Source organism: Columba livia, chromosome 5, assembly GCF_036013475.1.
Source record: "Columba livia isolate bColLiv1 breed racing homer chromosome 5, bColLiv1.pat.W.v2, whole genome shotgun sequence".
Classification (NCBI taxonomy): Eukaryota; Metazoa; Chordata; class Aves; order Columbiformes; family Columbidae; genus Columba; species Columba livia.
This window is the reverse complement of record NC_088606.1, coordinates 65,433,564-65,454,790: the sequence shown is the minus strand read 5'-3', so window position 1 is coordinate 65,454,790 and position 21,227 is coordinate 65,433,564. Positions and strand designations below refer to the sequence as shown.

General features: G+C 40.8%; 1 protein-coding gene across 6 annotated transcripts in view; it reads right to left on the bottom strand.

Annotated features, from left to right (window-relative positions):
- The window catches only part of TPCN2 (two pore segment channel 2), a 61,689-nt gene that overhangs the window by 12,023 nt on the left and 28,439 nt on the right, over positions 1-21,227 (bottom strand). For 2 of the 6 annotated variants that reach the window (XM_065065528.1, XM_065065529.1), the window contains one exon: positions 6,217-10,161. In XM_065065528.1, coding sequence (XP_064921600.1) covers positions 10,136-10,161 — 26 coding nt within the window. In that variant the 3' untranslated portion in view covers positions 6,217-10,135. Of the gene's footprint in view, positions 1-3,351; positions 3,492-3,668; positions 10,162-21,227 lie in introns of those variants that run through there. The other 4 variants (XR_010473151.1, XR_010473150.1, XR_010473149.1 and 1 more) reach the window with 4 other exon arrangements.

Sequence of the window (21,227 nt, the reverse complement as noted above, 5' to 3'; positions counted from 1 at the left end):
AAAAAAAAAATAAATACCAGTGTGCAGAACACTCCATCTAGGGGTAGAAATGTAACCCAAAATCTCCTTAGCCTCTGCTTGGACATGTGTTAACCTCATTCCACTAGGACTGAGTGCATGAGAAATAATCAGACGTTTCACAGAGGTTCCAAATAGTTCTTCCTCAGTATGAGTCCATAGATTTTTGCTTTTTATTATTTTAAATACAGAGCTTCCAGCCTGAGTTTCCGCTTCACAGTGATGAAGAACACAGGCACTACTTTTCTATGTCTACTAGCAACCAGATTGTACTTCAAACTACAAATATTATCTTAGGAATAATTTATAATCCATTGTATACATATGCTGAAAATTTTCAGCCGAACAAGGGTGGCCAGTGAATTCAACTGCAAAGAATAATGAAATGCCTGAAGGGCTCTTTAGATAACTATATTTTTGGATGTAATTAGGCTTCTACTAAAGTCAAAGCAAGGTCTGAATTGGGCTTTGGAGGGGAGCAAAAATGGCTTGTGGCAGAGGCATACTTCTGAATGAGAAATTCTCTCAGTAGGTAGATAATTCGATATCATTTACGCTTAATATTAGCACATAGGATTTGTTTACCAAGCGTAGTTGAGAGCAGTGTGTACAGCATAGAAGCTACAAATTCACAAGTTCAGGAAAAAAGAAAACAAAGAAGAAAATTGTAATAATGCCCAATAACAGGTTTTTTTCTTTAGGAAAAAAGCAAACAAACAAACAAAACCAGCAAGTATATCAGGCCCTTCTCTCTGTTTACATGTTTTCTTTATACAAGTGGCTTTCAACTAAGAAGTCTGCGCTAATTTCCCTTAGCAAGCAATGGGTTACGGCTTGTCCATAGCGTTCCAGCTTCCCACTGCACCGTGCCTGGCTCCTTGTCTCGCTGGTACAGAGAGGCTGGTGCAACACTTGCGAAAGTAATCAAATCACTTCCTACATTTGCTCTCCTTAAACACCTCCATTTGATCACCTCCGCTCTCCCCGCCCAGCTGCAAAACCCCATAAATGCGAAGGTTCGAATTCCGTCAAGGCGAAGGTTCGGATCTGCAAGACGCCGCTTTCATTTTTCAAATAGCAAGCCGATTACCCGGCAAAATTGGCACACGCGCCCGGTTCCGCGGCGCCTTGGCGCTGCCCGGGCTCCCGGCTGGCAGTGATGGATGGGTCCCCCCTTCTCCCCGCTCCAGCCTCCCGGCCAACGCCGGTGACCACATAAGGAGAGCGCCTGGCAGCTGCGAGCCCGAGGTGCCAAGAGGCAGATTGTGTTCTGGGATCTGGGGCCGGGACCAGCGTCCTGGCTCGGCTTTTGTCAAACCTTTTCCATGGCCTCTAGGTTGGCTCTGACGAAGCCTGTGGAAACGCCTGCAGGGAGCTGCTATAGAAGATATTTAAGTCAAAATGTTTAATTTAGCTTCTAAAGTTAAGCGAATGTATATTGCCCTTCTTTTTTTCCCACCCTGCAGTTACACTCCTGACACATTTAGGCAAAAATACAGTATTCAGTCAAGAATAGGAGGGCATTCCCAGGTATGTCCGCACCGCACATTGGGGCGAAGATCCCTATGCCAGCCTCAATTAACTTTGCTGCAGAACCAGGAGCGATGTAGCCGTGTTTGCTCAGTGTGACACACGAGCTAATTAACTATGTATGGTAGTAACAGAGCTTTACTGTTCCTGGCACTGACGCCAGTATCCCTGTGTGGTGATCTACCACAGGCGTGCCAGCTTGCTCAGAGGTAACCCGAGGGCTCCCCGGGCTGACGTTGCCTTGCACTATAGAGATATATACATTTAGGAAAGCTCCAGGGACCTCTTTACATCATGTGAGAACGGTGAGGCTACAGATGTGCTCACAGTAAATCCGGACTGTTCTTCCTCCATCCCATCCACATTCTTTCCTTGCTCACAACGTGATGGTTACAGAGCATCTTTGAGTAATGTGTTCAGCAGCTTGAGCAGCATCTGTCACATATGGTGCTCTCTGAATTTCTCACTTCCTCCTCCAGGGGCTAAAAGCTGGACAAAGATATTTTAAAGTATTTCTCAAACTTGCCTTTTTTTTCTGTTTTTAGGGAAACTTGGGTCTTAGCCCATAAGCAAACTTCTTCAGACTATTTAGAAAGCCATCTTCAATTATTTCGATGTAGCAGATAAGAACTTCCTCACAACAGGTTATTTTTTTTCCCCATCTGGATTTTTTATGATCTCCGAGAAATGAACTGTCTTAAAAAAAAAGTACAGGTAGCAAAGAACAGAGGTGCACTATGATCCCTGTAATACCAACAGGCTTTGGTGAAGGTACAAACGAAACTCAGCAACCTGCCAGCTATTCCTGTTTTGGAACCCCACCTCGGGCATACCAACGAGCTACTGGAGAGAATCAGTTATTTGCCCAGTCAGTTCCTCATGCAGATGGTAGTCCGGAAAACATCTGAGTGGACTCTGAACTGCACACAACGGAATATTTAGTCAAGTTTCATTGCTTGGACTTTACTTATGAGTACAGTTGTTTGTCACTGACGGAATTTTTCTTCTCTTTTTTTAACCAGGTATATTGACAGAGGTACTCAATGGGATCTCTGAGCTGTGGCTCTTAGATGATATTCAATTAAATTATCCTTATATCCTCATTTAAGAGCTTTAGCAGCTGAGCTGCCCTTAGCAATGTTCACCTTGTTTAATAATCTGCAGGTAGACAGGAAGCCTAAGGCCTTCTATTGATTTTCTAGATGACAAAGCTTAGTTATAATACCAAGAACCAACCTCAGAACCTGAGGACTTGCTCTTCAAATCTAATCACCCCAGCTCTCAAAACTGACTACTCACAAGGCAGCAAACACAATTATAAATTTTAATGCATCTAAACCTTAGACTTTCCAGCAGTACAAATATATACAGCTGTGATGCAGCAATGTGGATGTAAAGTGTGATATCTGAGCGTGATATCTTTACGCCTTTGCCACAATTTTTTGTGGGTGACTTGAGGAGACATTTTCGATAAACACCACTAAATTCTACACAGACTGTACTGGTAACACATTTAAAATAGGGATTTAAGACAATGTGGGTGATAATGGACAATCTCATTACATCTAGTCAACCTGCTCATCTAATCTGTAAGAATGGGTCTGTCCATCAGAGCCTAATGAGCTGCCCTGGTGACTGCGGTGCCCTGCAGACACCTTCTGAAAAGCAAACACATTTTAATTCACAGATTTTAGACTACGTTCAAGAGATCCCTGGGAATCCTTGGACTGATTCAAGGGCACCAGGGAAGGTAAAGTACATGCAGTATTTGTAGGCTTTGTAACATTATTCGGGGGTTCGTACCTCTGTATTTCAGTGATGTCCAAACGAAGGGCAAAAACCACAGAGCTGCAGGTGATGCACAGCCCTGTTTTCATCTTCAACATCTTCTGCAGGAGCAGGGAACTCTGGTGGAAATGGGACTTGTACTCCTGGCTACGGGCCTGTAGGACACAAGGAAGAGTTATTTATCCAGAAGGGGCACATGTGCTTAACACTGGGCATGTGAATGTCCCGAACGCAGAAAAGCTGACATGCCAAAGTTAGCAACATCGCCGTAGCCAAGCTGTGCTGAGAGTTAAGCATGCACTTAAGAGCTTTGCTGGACGGCAGCCACTTACAGATGTGCAATCAGTGCAGAGACATGTAGGCAGAGACTTCCTTTCATGGGTCCACTGAACTCCCTTCTTGAAGATACATACTTGGTTATTTTCATTAGCATATTTATAAACCGAAATATTCCTCTTCTGATTACATTTCAGGCATTATAGCACACGTATCACTTTGCCTGGAGTGCTTTGTTTACCTCACTTCTTAAAAATCCAGTGCCAGGCAAACAATTCAAAACCAAAAGAAAAAGCAACTGGAATCTGATAATACAGATCTCTCCTAATCCCTGTTCTCCTCTTGCTTCATCCTTGATGTGTTTGATTTGAAGATGCTGATAGATGCTTGTTTGCACATAATGATAACTACTAAGAGCAGCTTGATGAATAAGAGGAGGGAAAGTGGGAGAAAAACAATAGGAAGGGCGTTAAGGGCACTAAGTCACCCTTTCTGGGATGGGTATCAGACATATGCTCGCTGCTCCAGTCACAGTGCAATCCAAGCTGTCCTGTGCCACTGCCAAAAACTGCAACAGGTGCCAAAAGATTACAGCATCGGTTAAATCCACTCAGCTCAGGGACTGATCCAAATCCCAGAAGCCAATGACCCTCTTTCCCCAGCCCTCAATTGTTTTCAAATAGTTCCCCCTCTTATTTCCAGTGTGATGCTGGGGGCTGGGGCACAAATAAATTCAGCTGCCAGGAGGCAATCCTCCGATTTCACCACCGCGAGTCTGGAGAGACGCCAAAGCCACACGAATATTTTATATTCACAACAATCAGAGACCTTCATTCACCGGGAACTATTTAAGAGAGTTTCTGGTCCCGTTCCCCCCAGCACGTTACAATGACAACTCCACGCCAGCAGCAGCCGCACGGCCTCAAGGTGCCAAGCTGGCACGGGTCCCTCTCTCGCAGCATTTGGCATCTCCAGCCTCTTGGCAAAGCCCCCAGCAGTTGTGCTTGGCCGCTTTGGGATCCATCATGCGGTCCAGCCGCCGATAGCGCGGGAGGGTGCTGCGTCCTCGGGCACCGCCGCGCTCCGACACCTGTCTCATCCGCAGGAATGCGCGCACATGGGGAGCAAGATCCCCGCACAAATCCGCCCGGAGACCCCGAGCACATGCTCCGTTTGTCAATGGAAACGGTCATTTCCTCAGAATCATAAGTGCTTTTTTAATTATTCTTATTTTTTATTTCCCCCCACGTCCTCTTCCCCTTCACATATCCAGCCCTCAGAGGGTCCTACATCCTGCCATGCATTCCACATGTGGTGGAGGTTTGCTCTGTGAGCCAGGAATACAACAACATGGCCCTTTTTTTATATATACATATATATATAATGAAATCTCGTATTTTACTGTGCTCCTATAAAGCCATTTCTTTGTGAATGAGACCTTTTAATTCGTGACATTTTAACGATCTACAAATGTTTGGTATAGATGAAAGGAAATGATTATTTCCAGGTCACCTTGCAGTAATACTTTTTGATAGGCACCATAATTCCAATTAAATTGAGTAAGAAGGGAGGGGGGGAAACCCTTCAAACATTTGAAGTGCCACTGAAACAGGGGGATTTTAAAAGAAAAACATAAAAACAAGCATACTTCATTCACCACAAGGCACAAAAATATCAGAGGAGCACAAGATAAGAAAATTCAAAGCCCCTTTTCCACTGGGGACTAATAAAAAAATAAAAATTAAAATAAAATAAAATAAATATAGGGCTTGTGACATGCAGAATGTCAGAGCATAACTCTGTGCCATGCAACATTGTAGTGAATGCAGCAGGTTTTCTTGTCACAGGATTGGGTCTGACTTAGTGTAAAAATGACCCAATTTAGTCTTGCAGAGGTATTTGTCAAATTCAAAACTACCTCTCCAAACTGAGCAGTGAGGCCTGGGCAGGGGGGGGTGCAGAGAAGCGTGTGAGACTTTGCACCAGCACCTCCCCAAATCTGTGCCTGTCCCAAATCGCTCCAGCCCACCCCACATCAGCAGGAACAGTGGCCTGCACTGATTCATCCCGGGCATTCCAACACTTTTGAGGGCGGTTATCTTTGGATCAGCCGCTCTCTAAAGCCTGTGAAATAAACTCAAGTCTTTGGTTGCTAAGCTCACAAAATACCCGCTATCGCTCGCCTCCGTGTACCCATTTCACCCCAACTGGAACGGGCACGTAGAAGCCAGGACTCCTGTGTTCTACTTCAAGCCGTACCCTTCACCTGTCACATTGGTTTTTGTTTTAGCATCACAGTTACGGCCCACGAACACCAGCCGAGGCCTCCCTGTGCCAGGCAGAGCAGCGGTACAGACACAAACCCTGCTCGCTGCACGTAATTTTGCACCCATTGGTATTCCCATGTTTAGACATCTGTTTTTTTTTTTTAAACAAAATTAAAAATATTCATATAAAAAAAAAAGATAAAAATATTCATATGAAAAATAAAAGATAAAAATATTAAAAAGTATAAAAATAAAATAAAAAAATAAAATATAAAAATAAAATAAAAAATAAAATATAAAAATAAAAAATAAAATATAAAAATAAAAAAATAAAATATAAAAATGTAGATGAAAGAAAAAAATTTAAAAGATAAATTTAAAAAAGAACAAATTTAAAAGAAAAAAAAACAACTAAAATTACGAGTTTGAGATCGCCATACTAAAACAAGGTTAAATACAGCATCGCAATCAGACGGTCACTGGGACTGCCCACATATAAAATAATCTTGAAGTTACTTGAACAGAAGCTGGGATAAAGCATTTATGACATTACTCTCCTCATGCCCTACTCTGCCATCAGAAAAGTCGCTTGTTTTGAGGGAGCTGGCTTGGGGTTTGGCTTGTTGGGGTGTTTTTCCTTCTTGAACAGTTCTTCACTATCCTCTCTCTCACAGCCCTGAAATACCTTTCCTCAGAACACCGGTGTGGCACACGGAATGGACACTGGGACCATCACAAACTGAAGATCCAGCATCTTGAAGGCTTTTCTGGCCACAAACCATTTTTGGAAGGGAACAATATTTTCAGTATGCCATTTTCAGTAACAAATACAGTATATAACCCTTGGGAAGTAAGGAAATATCTCAACTTTAAATTGTCATTCAGTCACACATAAAAATGTTATTTTAGGTATTTTTCTAGTGCTTTCTGTAATTACATTATTTCCCATTTATTACCTGGGCAACTGGTTTCATTGTGATTAAAACACTTGGAGCAAGGGAGAGGAAAAATAAGCACCAAATAAACATTTAAAGCTCTCTAGCAACATTCCTGGCATAGTTTTTCTGCGGAGTACACAGCACGTTCAGACCACATGATTTTGGAGGACAAAGATTTGATTGGCTTCACTGCTCAGTGTGGTCATCCCAGGTTCACGCCAAATAAACCCACCACGTCACATCGTCGTTTCTTTTCCGTCTCTGCACACACATACGCTCTGAAAAGCAAGTTCCCAATTCCTGCACAAATTCAGGAGCTGCACGCGTGTTATATTATCTTCCCTTGAAAGTGATAACGTAAGGATATGTTGCTCTTGGCAGCGAAAGTGGGAACAAGTATGTACGGGACCTCAGGAGAGCCAAGAGAAGAACAAGAGCCGGGCAGGAGGATTTGTCTCCAATAGGTCCTTCTTTCTGCAGAAATGGCACCAGGAGCAGCCTCAGCTGTACCGAGCCCTGGAATCAATGCACCACACAGCACAGCTTATATAAAGTTATATGGAAGACCAACAAAAGCAAAAAAATATAAATGTCAAAGTCAGAAAAGCCTCCAGTTTCAATTACATATACGTAAACCTCCTACACGAATAGACCTTGCCAGATGTTTCCGTATCATAATACACTTCCCCTTATCAACAGGACTAAATAAATACAACTTACCCAAATCAAATCATGACCATTTCCTCATTTTAAACTTAGGTTTATGCACTTTTTCGGCATGCAATCTAAAGCCGAGAGCTTCTTCACGAGAACATGCCTGACAAGGGCTTTTATTTTATTACTGTTTTCCCCAGAGTTCTTGTGCCATGACACAAAGGTAGAACACTGTTTTAAAGGGCTGCTGACTCCAGACAATTTATATGCTAATTTCAGAAGTGATTCCTCCTCCATTAAATAAGGAGCTAAGGAATGTTCCAAAGGTCTAGACAGACCACACCATTAACAGATTGGGTAAATCAACGCTAATACTGCCCACAGCGTGTTACACTGTGTGAACTTTCTGCACTAAGTTGACTTCCACGTGGTAACTCAGCTGACTGGCCAAAATATAAACTACACCAGCTCCCTAAATCCTCCCTGTGCCCATCTTGGCCTTGGACTTGCCTTTAATATTAAACTTGAGGGAAAAAATGAATGGTCACACTTTTTTTTAATTCAGGGTACATTCACAAATGGTTTATAAAGTGATAACAAATGATTAATAGATTATGAAAATGTTAAAAAAGTATCAACAATAAGGATAGCTGTCACACACCTAATGCTAAACGATATTTAGTAAAGTACAATACAGACATATATATATTTTAGCCTGAACTCCATGAGTGTAAAGGCTCCCTCTGGCAAACAATTCAAATATCTTCAAACTCTTCTGAGCACTGACAAATCCTGCAGTATTTACGAACAGTGTTCTGAGCCTATTCTTACTTTAAAGGACAAGTCAAATCTGGCTCCAAACTTAGACTCTGTACAAACAAGCTGTTATAAAGCCTTAGAATAACAGAAAGATTTCCAGTTTTTATTTTACTTCCAATAAAAATTATCTTTAAACAAATTCTCCTATGGCATATGTAATCCTAACAATGCAGGACTGAAAAACTCAAAATGAAACAAGCATCACTAAATCAAAATAGAAGGATCATAAAATACTACGATCAATTGAATTTTTAAAATTCCTTCCAGTTTTATATTTTAGTTTGCCAGCTACTCTGCCAAAGCAAGGCATTGATGCCAGGTGTGATGCTGAGTGGTTAGAAATAATAATCTCACTAGTGATTAAATTGTGGTTTTAGAAATTAACTCAAATCAATGTCCAGAGTATTTACAGTATCTTGTGCGTTATCATGTTGTGATAAGTTCTTGCCATGTCATTTATTTGTAAACTCTAAGGTACTAAATACTATGAGGTACCTTCACATGACAAAAATCTGATTTCTGTTGAAGAAGGAGATTCCAATAGACTTTGTTTTCTTTTTCTTGCTGTTCAATTGTCTGAGGATTATACTAAACGCAAGTAATTCACACAATGTCATAATACCTTTCTTAACAGACACAGTCACATTTTGGGGACACAGAGTGGAATATTAAGTTAAAAGAGCACTGGGTAGGGATTCAATAATTGAACTTCCATTGAATGCCAAGGAATTGGATTAGGAATTCTGTTTACAGCATGGGTGCTAGCAAACTCTTCAGCTCCCATCACACACACAGAGCAACTAATCAATGCGCTACAACTTAATTATGTCATAGGAGCCGTCTCTCAGCAAACGACAACCAGTTATGAAGCCCAACCTCCCATAAACCAGGACAAGCAGGACCCCAAGACCTGGAACAGCCGATATCTCACACGGAGCCAAGAACACGCTTCGCTGTACATCAGACACCTCAGTCAAACCACTCCTGATAACGATCAATGATGGTAAATTGGCAGCTGGGCTACAGGAAAAATGCCAAATTTCACCTTCCAGCTATAGGAAGGAGGAGGATCTGTGTGAATGGGATCTTTGGCAGGGAAAGGGACATTGTCTCACTGATGTGGGAAAACGCTCAAACATTTCCTTTAAATAATATTACAGTGAAACACTATAGGCAGCATTATTAGTGATAATCAACTTCCCTGGCTAAATGAAAAAATAACTCCAAATCCATCTCCAATACACATTAAAAAAAACTAACGTTTCATGTCCTCACTTTTTTCTGAGCACTTCAGTAAAGATGCTTAATACAAAGAGAATAGGCCTTTGTGTGCTTTGGTTTCTGAAACGCAAGAAAGTTCCCAACTCACCTGTTCTTTTTCCCCATCAATGAATGAGGAGGAAAATGAATCAAAATTTCAAGGTTAGACTATAACGATTTTGAGATACCAAAACCACAAAGCCTCACACACTCAATTTCTTTCCAAATTAGCAAACCTTGCCCAGAAAATAACGTCTCTGAAGAGGGACACAAAATGTTCACAGCTTTAAAAATGGATTTTGGGGCCTCAGAAACCAAAGCTGTAGCTGGACTCTGTGACACATGTCTGCTATTAATTACATGCATACATACAAATATATGTATATATGTATAAACAACCTATACTTTTCAACATAAAAAGGAGTTATCTCCAGTCTGAGACCATTTCAAGGCTCAGACTCAGGACTGTCTACCCAATTTATTTACCTTTCTCCCCTCCTTTCTCAATTTCTTCTCCTCACCTTCATTCTATCATCTTTTATCTCCTGTGCAGGTTCAGCAAGCTGCTTTCCTTCACCAATCCACTTAAGGTATCTTCTGGGGACAAACAGCTTAAAAAAAATAATAATAAATGAATATTATGTTACTATATCATTGCTTCTCTGTATATCCCTTTCCTCTTGCTGCCACCTTTTTAGATCACTGTTTCTTTACGACAGGCATTGTTTACTGTTCTGTGTACCAATATAACACAGCCCTGGACTTAACCAGCCTCTAGTCACCACCATAAGAAGATGAGAATAAAAAGAAACTGCCTTTCCCATAGGTAAATGCTCTCTAGAGTGCTGTCAACCATACTTATCCATCTTTGCAAAACAAACCCCAGAAAGCACATAACAAACACACCAAATGTCATAGAACCTAAATCTACAATTATTTTCAGAAACATCTATTTCAAATAAATTTTACACAATGAAAAGTAATCATGCTTTTATTCTGGGCATCTCTGAAATATTAAGTCATGGTGGTCAATTTGTTTGTAATCAGGTCTTGCTCATTTATCTTTTCAGGATACTTAGAAGTAATTCCTACCTGTTCAGAATCACTCCTTTCTCTTCATTGAACTGCCTGGATACAATTAGGAAAACATTCAATTTGCAAAAACTATCCTATGAGAGACCATATTTGGATACAGAAGCATTTCAAAAGACTCAGGAAGACACCCTGATAACCATGTTTCTGAACATGTTCAGCATTCAAATAGTTTTTACTGATAATTTTATAACAAAGATTTAGTTAATTTTCTTAGTGTTGGAGTACCTGGAAAATACAAAAAACTAGGTTCTCTGTGTGTTCACAATTTGCTTTTAGGGTCAAAGAAAAAACCACAGTGAAACTCTCTGCTATTTCATAACACATCACATGTCTGACCAAAGGCCACTGAAACCTATGGAAATCTTTCAAACTCTTCAGTGAACTTAGCATCAAGAACTAATTCCCGCTTCCGCAGAACAACTCAAAAGCAACTTCCCCACAGATTCTGAAAAGTAGTAGATTAATTTCTACCACTTTTAAGAAAGCAGGAACTCAGAATCCCAGGCTTCTAGTCAGGAAAAACTTACTGGGTCCCATTCTGAGATACCAAAAGGAGTTGTTTTCTTTCCCATGAAGCTCAAGTTTCCACCTCTGGCTACATTCTTAGAATACAAAGTCCTGTTTTTATCCCAACTCAGTAGGGCATGCAACGAGGAGAATGGAAGAACCTCCCTGAGTGTGCACTGAGCACTCAGCCACAGCTGCTGTAGAAAGAGACCCCAATTTTGGATCAAGATGGACCATTACAGCCACCTTATCTAAACATGAATTTCCAAAGGTCTGTGGAAAAGAGCCATAAACCCCTGATTTGTAATTGGGCCACCAATTTACCATTGAACAAGGGTAAGGAGTCAGGATTTAAACAAAAACTTCCAAAATGCTGAAGAAAAAGTTCACATATTTCTTTGGGCACCTATGATCAGAATTTATCCAAAACACCCTAGACTATATTGCAGAAGAATTCATGGGTATTAATGCAACCACATGGATTAATGTCAGCTACTTACTACGTGCAGAGATAACTGTACCACTACCTGTCAACATTATAGCTGAATTTCAGCATAGATTCAAGCAAATTACAACGTTTACATTAAAGTTGTCCTGGGAAATCTCTTCCACCATGAGGACAGAACACATGCTTGGACACTGAGGCACTTCAAGCTGCCAGATGCCACTAGTACTCACATGGTCACATGTAAATTGCTTTTCATCTCTATACAGAAATGCCACCTCAGAGTAACTCCATTTCACCTCAAAGTGCCCCAAAAATACACGAGTGCTTCCATAAATTGGGTTTACCTTCTTCAAAAATGGCAGGACACTCTTTACTCTGTTTGCTCAAGAATTTGTGTAGAGTCTTTCCTAATTACGCAGTCTGAAAAACTAAAATGAACTTTCATTAGAACAGGCAAGTCACTGAGCCTAAAAATCACCCTTTCAAACATTCAAGGTTTGGATGCACTTTATCGGAATCCAAGGGAACCTTCAGGAATTCCTGCCAGTGTTTCTAGCAAATTTGACCTTTGGTTGCAACCACCGAGGCTGTAGGGACCAGCTTGTGTTACAGATCCTCGTGCTATTTTGTTAACACGATGATTTGATGCGTCCTAGAGATTTGACCTAGTATAGCATCCTTCACACCAGCCTGCAGAGGTACACATGCAATTATCACCCACTGCAAATGGTCAAATCTCTTGGACACAGGCATGATTAACTGGGTGGTGACGAGAATGTCATTGCAAACTTGCAGGGAAAAAGAAAGTTTATCCATTTTCAGCATGTAAAATAGGCACAGGACAACAGGGCACTGTGGTTTTCCTGCGGTCAGGTTGACAAATCCCTGAATGGGACAAAAATAAAAGCCAGAGGTAATTTGTTCCAAAAACCTGGTAATTAACTAAGGGTTACAAAGCTGAGATTTAGAGAGCTAACCCCTCAAAGAGACAGAAGTAACACACAGTCCTCAAAATGACATGAGACATCAGTACCAGAACACTCATAATGGACTTCTAATAAATAGCTTTATAAGTTTTTCCAGTATCAACCTCTTTCTTAAGCCACTGTCTTTGTCCAAAAGAAAATAAGAACATTCTGCTACATATACTACAAACAAAAAAAATTGACAGCTCTCCCATTAGTGACTTTCATTTTATACCACCAATTCTCTTAAGCACCACAGACTGACATAAACCCAAAGTTGCTTCAAGTAATTGTCTACAGATCAAACACTCAGTGTTGTTTCTACCATCAGTTTCTCACTGATGACTGCACTTTAGCGGCAAAGAAACGTATTACAAGAGTTTGCACACTTAACCTTCAGTACCATAATGCCTATTATTTCCAGTCTACACCTTAATGTTCTGCAAAAGCACGAAGCACAGAAGCAAATAATGAAATACTGCACGAGGGGACATTTTCCCCCTGTATGAATAAGCACAGAGCTGTGTGGATGCCACAGTTCACAAGGGAATCACTTAAGCTGGTAAGAGAAAATGTCAGGAATGAGCTGAATTCACTACAGTTAAATCACTGCAGATACTATGAACAACATTGTAATAACATCACAACATCAGGTCTAAATACATGGAATGAAGTCTCACTGTCATTTCCATCTTTCCCTGTTCTCTGTTTCATGCGATCCACTAGGCAGCTCCCTTCACTATAACATATGCATCCTAATTGCTCCTTACCTGACGTGGTACCTTCAAATTCTCATGGAAAGCACGTTAACTTCATTACTGAGGGAGATGTGCTCGTTTTAACCCACCAAATCAGCGCTGGTGCCTCAAAGACTGTCCCCCCCATGTCACCGTGACAGTTGAGATCACCTGGAACATCTGCACTTGCTCCAACATCCTGACCTCCTGGTTTCAGACACAGAGGCACAAACACACAGCCATGGGGTTTCACCACAAAGGATCGAGTCTGTGTACACTTGGTGAACACTGAAATTGTGGAATTTGTTTTCTGCTTTGAGTTTCCTGGAGTTCACCTCCATGCAATGTTGTCTTGCTTGGAATGGGTGAGTAAAATGAAAGAGAACAATAAGCTGACCTTCCTATACACTGATTTCATTCCACATATTGCTCCTTGCCTAATTTTGTAAGCTTTTAAGGGGACACCCGATATCTTTGTCAACTGATGCATTACCTTCTAATAACCCTTTCCAGCAGCCATACGTACAACTAAAATAACAACATAATTTTAGAGACATCTTTCTTTAAAGAGTTCCCAACAGTACCCAAAACAGAGTGTAAAAGTAGGTTTTACTAAGCTCTGCAGGAGCCAAGAGCCCTTATTCCTTGCAGAGGCAACGTGCCATCAGTGAACAAGGGATTAATGCTCCCAGGCAGCCGGGATCCAGGAGATGCTGCTTCTTACTGGTACAAGACAATAACTTTTGGAGATGCGGGAGCAAGCCCTGAATTCTGAGCACACTGAGAACCTGGAGCAGGGTAGTTGTACTTCAGAAGCAATAGGACATTGTTCCCATGGGTTGCGGGCCTTGGTTTCAGCAGGGAATCCCAAATTCAGCCAAGTTCTGAACCCAACAGAAATCAGCATAATTCAGAAAAACTCAGTATCACAAGTCACTCTCAACACGATTCTCAAGCCAGACTGTGATGCCTGTAGAAGTCTGGGGGGCATCTTCTTATGCTTCCTTCAAGTTCCCTAAATGTGTGTATTTGACCCCAAGCTGCTTATATGTTTATCTTCAAAATAAGAGCTGGCTTTGTAGCTCAGCATCACACACATTGTAGTTTACCAGCCCATGCTTCTTGAAGGAGTGCTTCCAGCATTAATTGTTAGTGGGACCTTCCAAACCCAGCAGGAATTACAAGCTGGTGGTGGAATACTTCTCTACAGTCACTCATTTTTCAAAATTTCTTATTCCCAAGCAAAGTAGCAAGAGAAAGATGTTGAATTCCTTTCAGTCACTGAATTAACGTTCGCAGTAGTACTGCCCATAAAGCATTTGGTAGCGTTTCCATAAGGTTGATGGCAGAATGGGCAGTTAGAAGGTGAGATACTTACAATAGCAGCAACTCACAAAAAACCTCGCAAAAGCCAGCAAACAAAGTTATAACTTCACAATGCGCATGATGAGAAAGAAACATGCATGTTTGGACATACACGTGCTGCAATTCATGTCCTCCTTAAGGCCATCACACTTTCCTTTGTATGAACTACATAGCGAGCTGTACAGCATCAGCCCTCGCCAAGGCTGATGTTAAACACAAGACAAAACCAAATTTTCTCCCTCTTCAGTGAAACAAACACACCCAAAATACAGTTAGCTTCTAGCCCCAAAAGAACGACCATCTTTTCAAAGTCCTTCAAGCACCATCCACTTTATTCAGCAAAAAGACTCAATATTTACATCATAGAATAAATACGGAGAGGTCAACTCCTTCCTAAAAGGATAATAAATACTAACTGTCCTGCTTCTCATACTTTCATTACAACTAATATACAAACAAATCACCAATTTTGGTGAAAGTGGATCTTGCTGGCCACATTCACAGACCCACTTGATTCCTTCCAGCAGAAAAGTAATTTAGAACCATTATACGGCTTTATTCACACCGGCACCAAGTTATATATCTTGGGAACAAGCTTGAACAGTCAAGGGTATAGAATCTAATTTGGGAGATTTCAGTTACATTAATAGTAATCACATTAAAGCTATTTGCTACCCTATCACAGAGCTGAAACCTGCGACCCCACACAGAGACATATTTTTTATCTGCACATGTGCACATACGTTTATACACAATTCAAACAGATGGACCCAATTGCAGAGATATAGCAATGTAAAATTGGGTCCATCTTTTTGAAACATCCTGTATATTACATAAATATATATATATATACACACACACTCTTTTTCAGTTACCTGTATCAAAATCACACAGAATTACAGCCCTTTCTGCCTTTATTTGGTTGGGATGCCGTGGTAAGTGGTAAATGCTCTGCTGCCACCCAATGACTTTTCCTGGTATTGCCCATTTCCTAAGTCCATTTCCTCCCACTCAATAACTAACTAGGCAAAGAAAAAAATATCAAGTGAAATTGAAGGCAGCACTTGGAGCTGAAGTGCTTTGCATACCTGTGGTCCCTTGCCCCTTGTGGAACATGGGACGTCGCCGCCTTTCTTCACCTGTATGCAAATGCCCCCTGTTCTTTTTATCGTTCTGCCAAGAGAAGCAAAAGTTTATCTGAATTCCCGGTCACAAAACCATCATTGTGCGCCGGCAGTTAATTTTTACTGGTTTACAATGTACTTGCCTTTACAGGAGAGATAATGCCAGCAAAGCACCGCAAACCTTTCACACAGCTGTTATGTTTTATAGTTGATCAAAGCATTGATTTCGCAGTATTATGTCAATGCCAGACACGCCGATTCCCCTCACTGTTTCCACTCGGGGACTGTTCAGTTGCTTTCTTTGGTCTCTTCACAAAGTGCAACTTGCTTTAGTCCTTACTACTACATCTAAATTAAGTTTGCAGTGGTAGATAAACACAAGTGGTGGCCCATCAGGTTTAAGTGCAGAAGGGAAGGGCTGTTACTCATACCTTGATGTTCACCCCACCTACAATTAAGTCTTAATTTAAACACTTCAGTTCTCCTTATGTAAAATGCAGATTTAAAGAAATTCAAGGAACTAGATGTTCAGTTCTAAGGAATTTGTCCGGAATGCTTAGAGCAGCAAAATGTGCATCTGCTCAAATCAGCATTATTTAAAATTTGCGAGGCCAATGTATACAATAAATTACTTTTTAAAAGTGGTTTGTGTTTTCAGTTATCAGCTTAAGATGGTATAAGAGACCCTGACGGGATGAATGCTCAGCTGAGAGCTTATTGTCACAGAGGAACCACAACTACAGGTTGATAGGAAGACCAACAGTGGTTGATTTATTTTCACATTTGGTTATTATTCTTATTTTGGCACATAAGGTATATCAGGATGTCCTTGCCATCAGGATATGGTCAGAGAGTACACACTAAAAACCTAAAGAAATAATTAACTCCTTTCCTGATAATTGTCTATGAGAAAATTCAAGCACTGAGTTAAAATTTAGAGGCTATTTTCAACACATTTTGTCCACTGCTGCTCACTGGGGTTCTCAAAGACCAGAAATCGTTTTGAGACTCATTTAACTATATTTCATTCAGACAATGAAGCTGGATTGGGCAGCTTGTAAGAAGTTTCACTTTCCTGCTCTTCCATTTTCATACTTCAGGCATAAACTCAGAAATGTTCCAGATACAAACATTTTGGTACAAGCAGATGTGTATTACAGATAATTCACTGCCTCAAAACATGCCTTCTTACGTTTTGCCATAAAAAAAACAACACTCGATTGTATTCCAAGCCCTTGATCCAGGCCCCTGCACTGAACTATGCTGAGAATGTTCCATTAAGTGCATCCAGAAGTGGTGACCATACAGCCCAATCTGCACAGCTAGAGGCTAAAAATGGGGTCTTGAACTCCCTCTGCTGGCTAAAATCAGAGCAGAGGATTTCTTTTAAATCCTGTCATGCCAAAAATAATAATAATAATAATTTTAAGTATGCAGAAAGGAGCAGGAAAGCTCTGCAGGTGAGTCCTGCACAAATGACTTCCTTCTCATGCAAGAGAACACAAAGAGGATGGTACCTGTGGTGAGACAACCAAGATAACGAGAGGACCTTCACAGGAAAAGGTGGGAGAACTGCTAACAGGAAAACCACCGTCATATTAGTAAATAAAGACATATTTGCCAAGGACCAAAATTACAAGTTTAGGTCAAATTTACTGGGGAGAATGGTCCATTAGAGCTACCGAAGGGCAAATGCAGGGTTTGGGCTCAGTCCCCACTCCTCAGAGAAATTCTGGTGCCCAAATCCATCTGTCTCAGTTCCTTCTCTGGGAATTGTTCTTCACTTGTCTTCTTCCCTTCATCTATTAATATTTCGACTACAAGAGAGGAGATTTCTGCCCCAAGGAGCTTACAGAGCAGACCTGGTGTCCCCCCAGTGCCTGCTGTGGTGAGTCACATAACTCAGCTTTCTCAAACTTATTCCAAAAGCATTTTTAAAGCACTGTGTCTGACCTTCCATCATCTTCCACATTTCCATCATTTCTAAGTCACAAATTGTGTTTTCCGGTAAGTCTGTTCACACACTAACACGCTGCTGGCCACAGAAAATGTCCCTATAATGTAATGTAGCTGGCACAAATCTTATTAAATTCCTTCATATATGATGAAACTGCCTTCCTCCCAGTGGGATTCTTACAAACACTGATGGATCACCACCTTTTTTTTTATCTGAACCACCACCTTATCTATATGGGATTAAATTCAACCCTTCCTCATTCAGTAAACAAGATGTGGTTGTCCCCAAACACCTGCTCATGAATCTCTAGTGACAACTCCTCTCTGTGCACACCCAAAATCACATGCATGAAACTTAGGGGCAGAACTGATATAAGGTGCTCCAGATCTAAATTTTACAATGGCCACATGTACAGTATAGGTGATTTTTATTTAAAAAAAAAATAAAAATTAAGCCTGAACCTTCAGCCCACAGTTCACTTTCCAATATCTGCGCAATTAGGAAGTACAGGAGCCTGCTTTACGCATCTCCGGAGGACTATACCAGGGTCACTCGGGAGACCAGAAAAAGAACCAAGGACTTTGGAAAGCGTCAGAGGCAAAAGCTTAATAGTCACTGTGGAGGGTCTCAATCAAGCAGATGTTTCAAACGTGTGCCTAATTTCGAAGCGCTGAGTTTGACGGCAGGAGATATTACAGCGGGCACCAACCCAAGCCAGGGTTAAGGAGGAAAGGCCGAGTGGACAAAACAGAATGAAAACCAAAGGACAAAAGCCAGTTTTTTCATGTGCACTATTAGCCTGTAATCTACCCTAGAGAGGCCCCAGCAAGTTAACTTCAGACCTCAGTTACAACATGTGGGCAATTTTATTGCCCAACAAAAAAAGTACATTAGACATTTATGATCTCATTTCATTAAATTCTCCTACTTATGACGATCACTGTTGGGTGTGTATGTGTGCAAGGTTGATACAGAAATCTAGACTATATTTGTATATTAACAAGACTAAAAGCTCACCTGCATAGCAGGTGTTGCTGCAGCCACATGCTTGGGTTATGGATTAACCAACTGCTATCGAAAACTGGGGTCTATCAAAGCAGGTGCTTTTCCTACTGATGTAGCTGAGGGCTCTGATTGAATTTCATCAGGAAATAATAGCTTTGCTTTCTTTGTGATTAGAGAAAGAGAGAGGTAACACCTTACACAACATGGTGAAACTTAAAGGACAATCTGCTCCTCTTATGGCCCCTTCTGCTGGCTACTTTGATCTAAGTTTTATTGTCTGGGTTTAACACCTTTACCTTTGATTTTACAGAGAGCTTCTTCAGAGCAGTTTTTCTATCCCAAGTAATTGTTCAAGTCTTTTCAGAGAAACCAGCAATTACCCAGGATGCTGGAAACTAAACACTTGTAGTTTTGGTGAAACACAAGCTTATTCTCACTGGTATTAAATACGTAAGGGAACACACATTAAAGATTCAAGTTTTACTTTCTAAGATCATTACTTAATAAAAAAGGGCACTGGAAAGAGCTCAGCACAGTTTGTGTGGAACCAATTCATTCCTAAACACAAGACGAGACCCAACATAATAGAATAATCCAGGCTGGACCGGCTTTCCTGCGCACCTCAGTAGGATGCTTGTTGTACAAGGTCACTGTTATGCTACCGCTACCTAGTTCAACGCTATAGTGTTACCGTTTTGCATCACACACAAAATCCTAATTCTTCTCTGGAAGCTGCACAGACCCCCCCACCTGATTTTAGCCAGAATCCTACACAATAACCCTGACTTGAAGACCAGGAGGGATTTTGGTTTTTATGCTTACCTGATGTGACAGGCTGTGTAACAGAACCCGTACAGTTTGACTCGCTAATTTCTGCATCCAGCCCAGCAACCTGTAGTCCTATCAGAGATTGTATTTCACACTACTCAGACACACACCTGCTACACAACAGAACCTGGTCTCAAAAATGGTCACCATTTTTTATATTGACCTGAATTTCTCTTCTCTCCAATGTTGATGGGCCTTTGTCAGCAAGACCATGCAGGGCAATTGGTCTCTTGGACCGTCTTCCAAATTCAATACGCTGTTACAATCGCCAGCTCTGAAAAGTCAGACCACTCACCTCAAACAACAAAATATAAGCGATACAGAAGAATGTGAGGCTAGACAGAAACTCGAGCATCCTTGGAGTTTCAGGTCTCAAACAAGTGCAAATTGGAGCTGTCAAATAACTGCTGTTTAGGATGGTCATCCTGCATTTCTTTCCTTTATTTCTATAAAGCTACAGTAGTACCTTAATTAGTGGGATCTAGTAGTTCATTTATATTTACTAAACTTTAAGCCTCAGATAATCCTGACTAAATATTTATAAATCAGATGGAAAATCTTTAATGGTCTTCCCTCCTCTTTCGGTGAGGTGGGAAATAAATGGGGTTAGAAGTTTAGAGGTTCTGGGATTTTTCTGCTATTTTGAAACAAAGTAAACAAAAAAGTTATGTACAAGAATAGGCAGTACTAAAACTATAAACCAATTGATGTGGAAATGTCAACATCGTCTTATAAACATACAACTGAAGTTCACAGCTGTTGCAAAGGGGAAAAAAAAGGTAATATTGGCTGTTAGCAAAGGCAGGGAGCAGGAACTGCAGGTTTTAGTCTTAACTCTCCCACGGATTTCAAGTTCGGCTGTGGGCAGATCACCAAATATCTCAGCTGATCAGCTACAAAAATAAGGACAGTAATTTTTTCCTATCCCAGCAGGATGTTTTCAGAAAAGTACTTGGGAGGCACTCAAATAATGCAATGATAGGGGCCATGAAAGTATCTGTACAGAACAAAGACAACACCTGCTCAACCAGCTTAATGGAAAAAAGATGGCTGAGACTGTTATAAGGGGTTTTTAGCACTAAAGGACAAGCTGCAATTGTCTTCAAGTTACAGTTTGAAGTTTAAAAAAACCATCACCAAACCATTTTTATACAATTACTATGGAAAAAAAATCTAAGTATAGAACTAGATATGAAAATTGATGCAAATAAACTACATAAATGGCTGGAATTGTAAGCCACAGAAGACATTTAAGTTTTCTCTCACAGTAGGTAACATGAATAATTCATGATAAAACTTCATTTTGCTACCTTTGGTAAACAAGTACAGATATGACAGAGGTAACCATATACCATCACTTTTCCTCCAGAATTGCAATAGTTTTAGTTCAGTAAGACGGCTTTTCAAAAACACACACTTATTATGCCTCGTGACTCCACTTTATACACAGTCTTGAAATTCTTCTCCTATTTTTTATAGGAGATAATGACAGGTGGCTCCTCCAGTCGCTTGCTGTACACATCACTATGTATTTAGTACTTGAAGGCGGCCACCTCAGCTTCCAGGACTTTTCCTGAACGTTTTGTCTCATTTTACGCTGGGAAAAGAGCAGCTCTACAAATACAGAACAAAAATATTTAAGTACA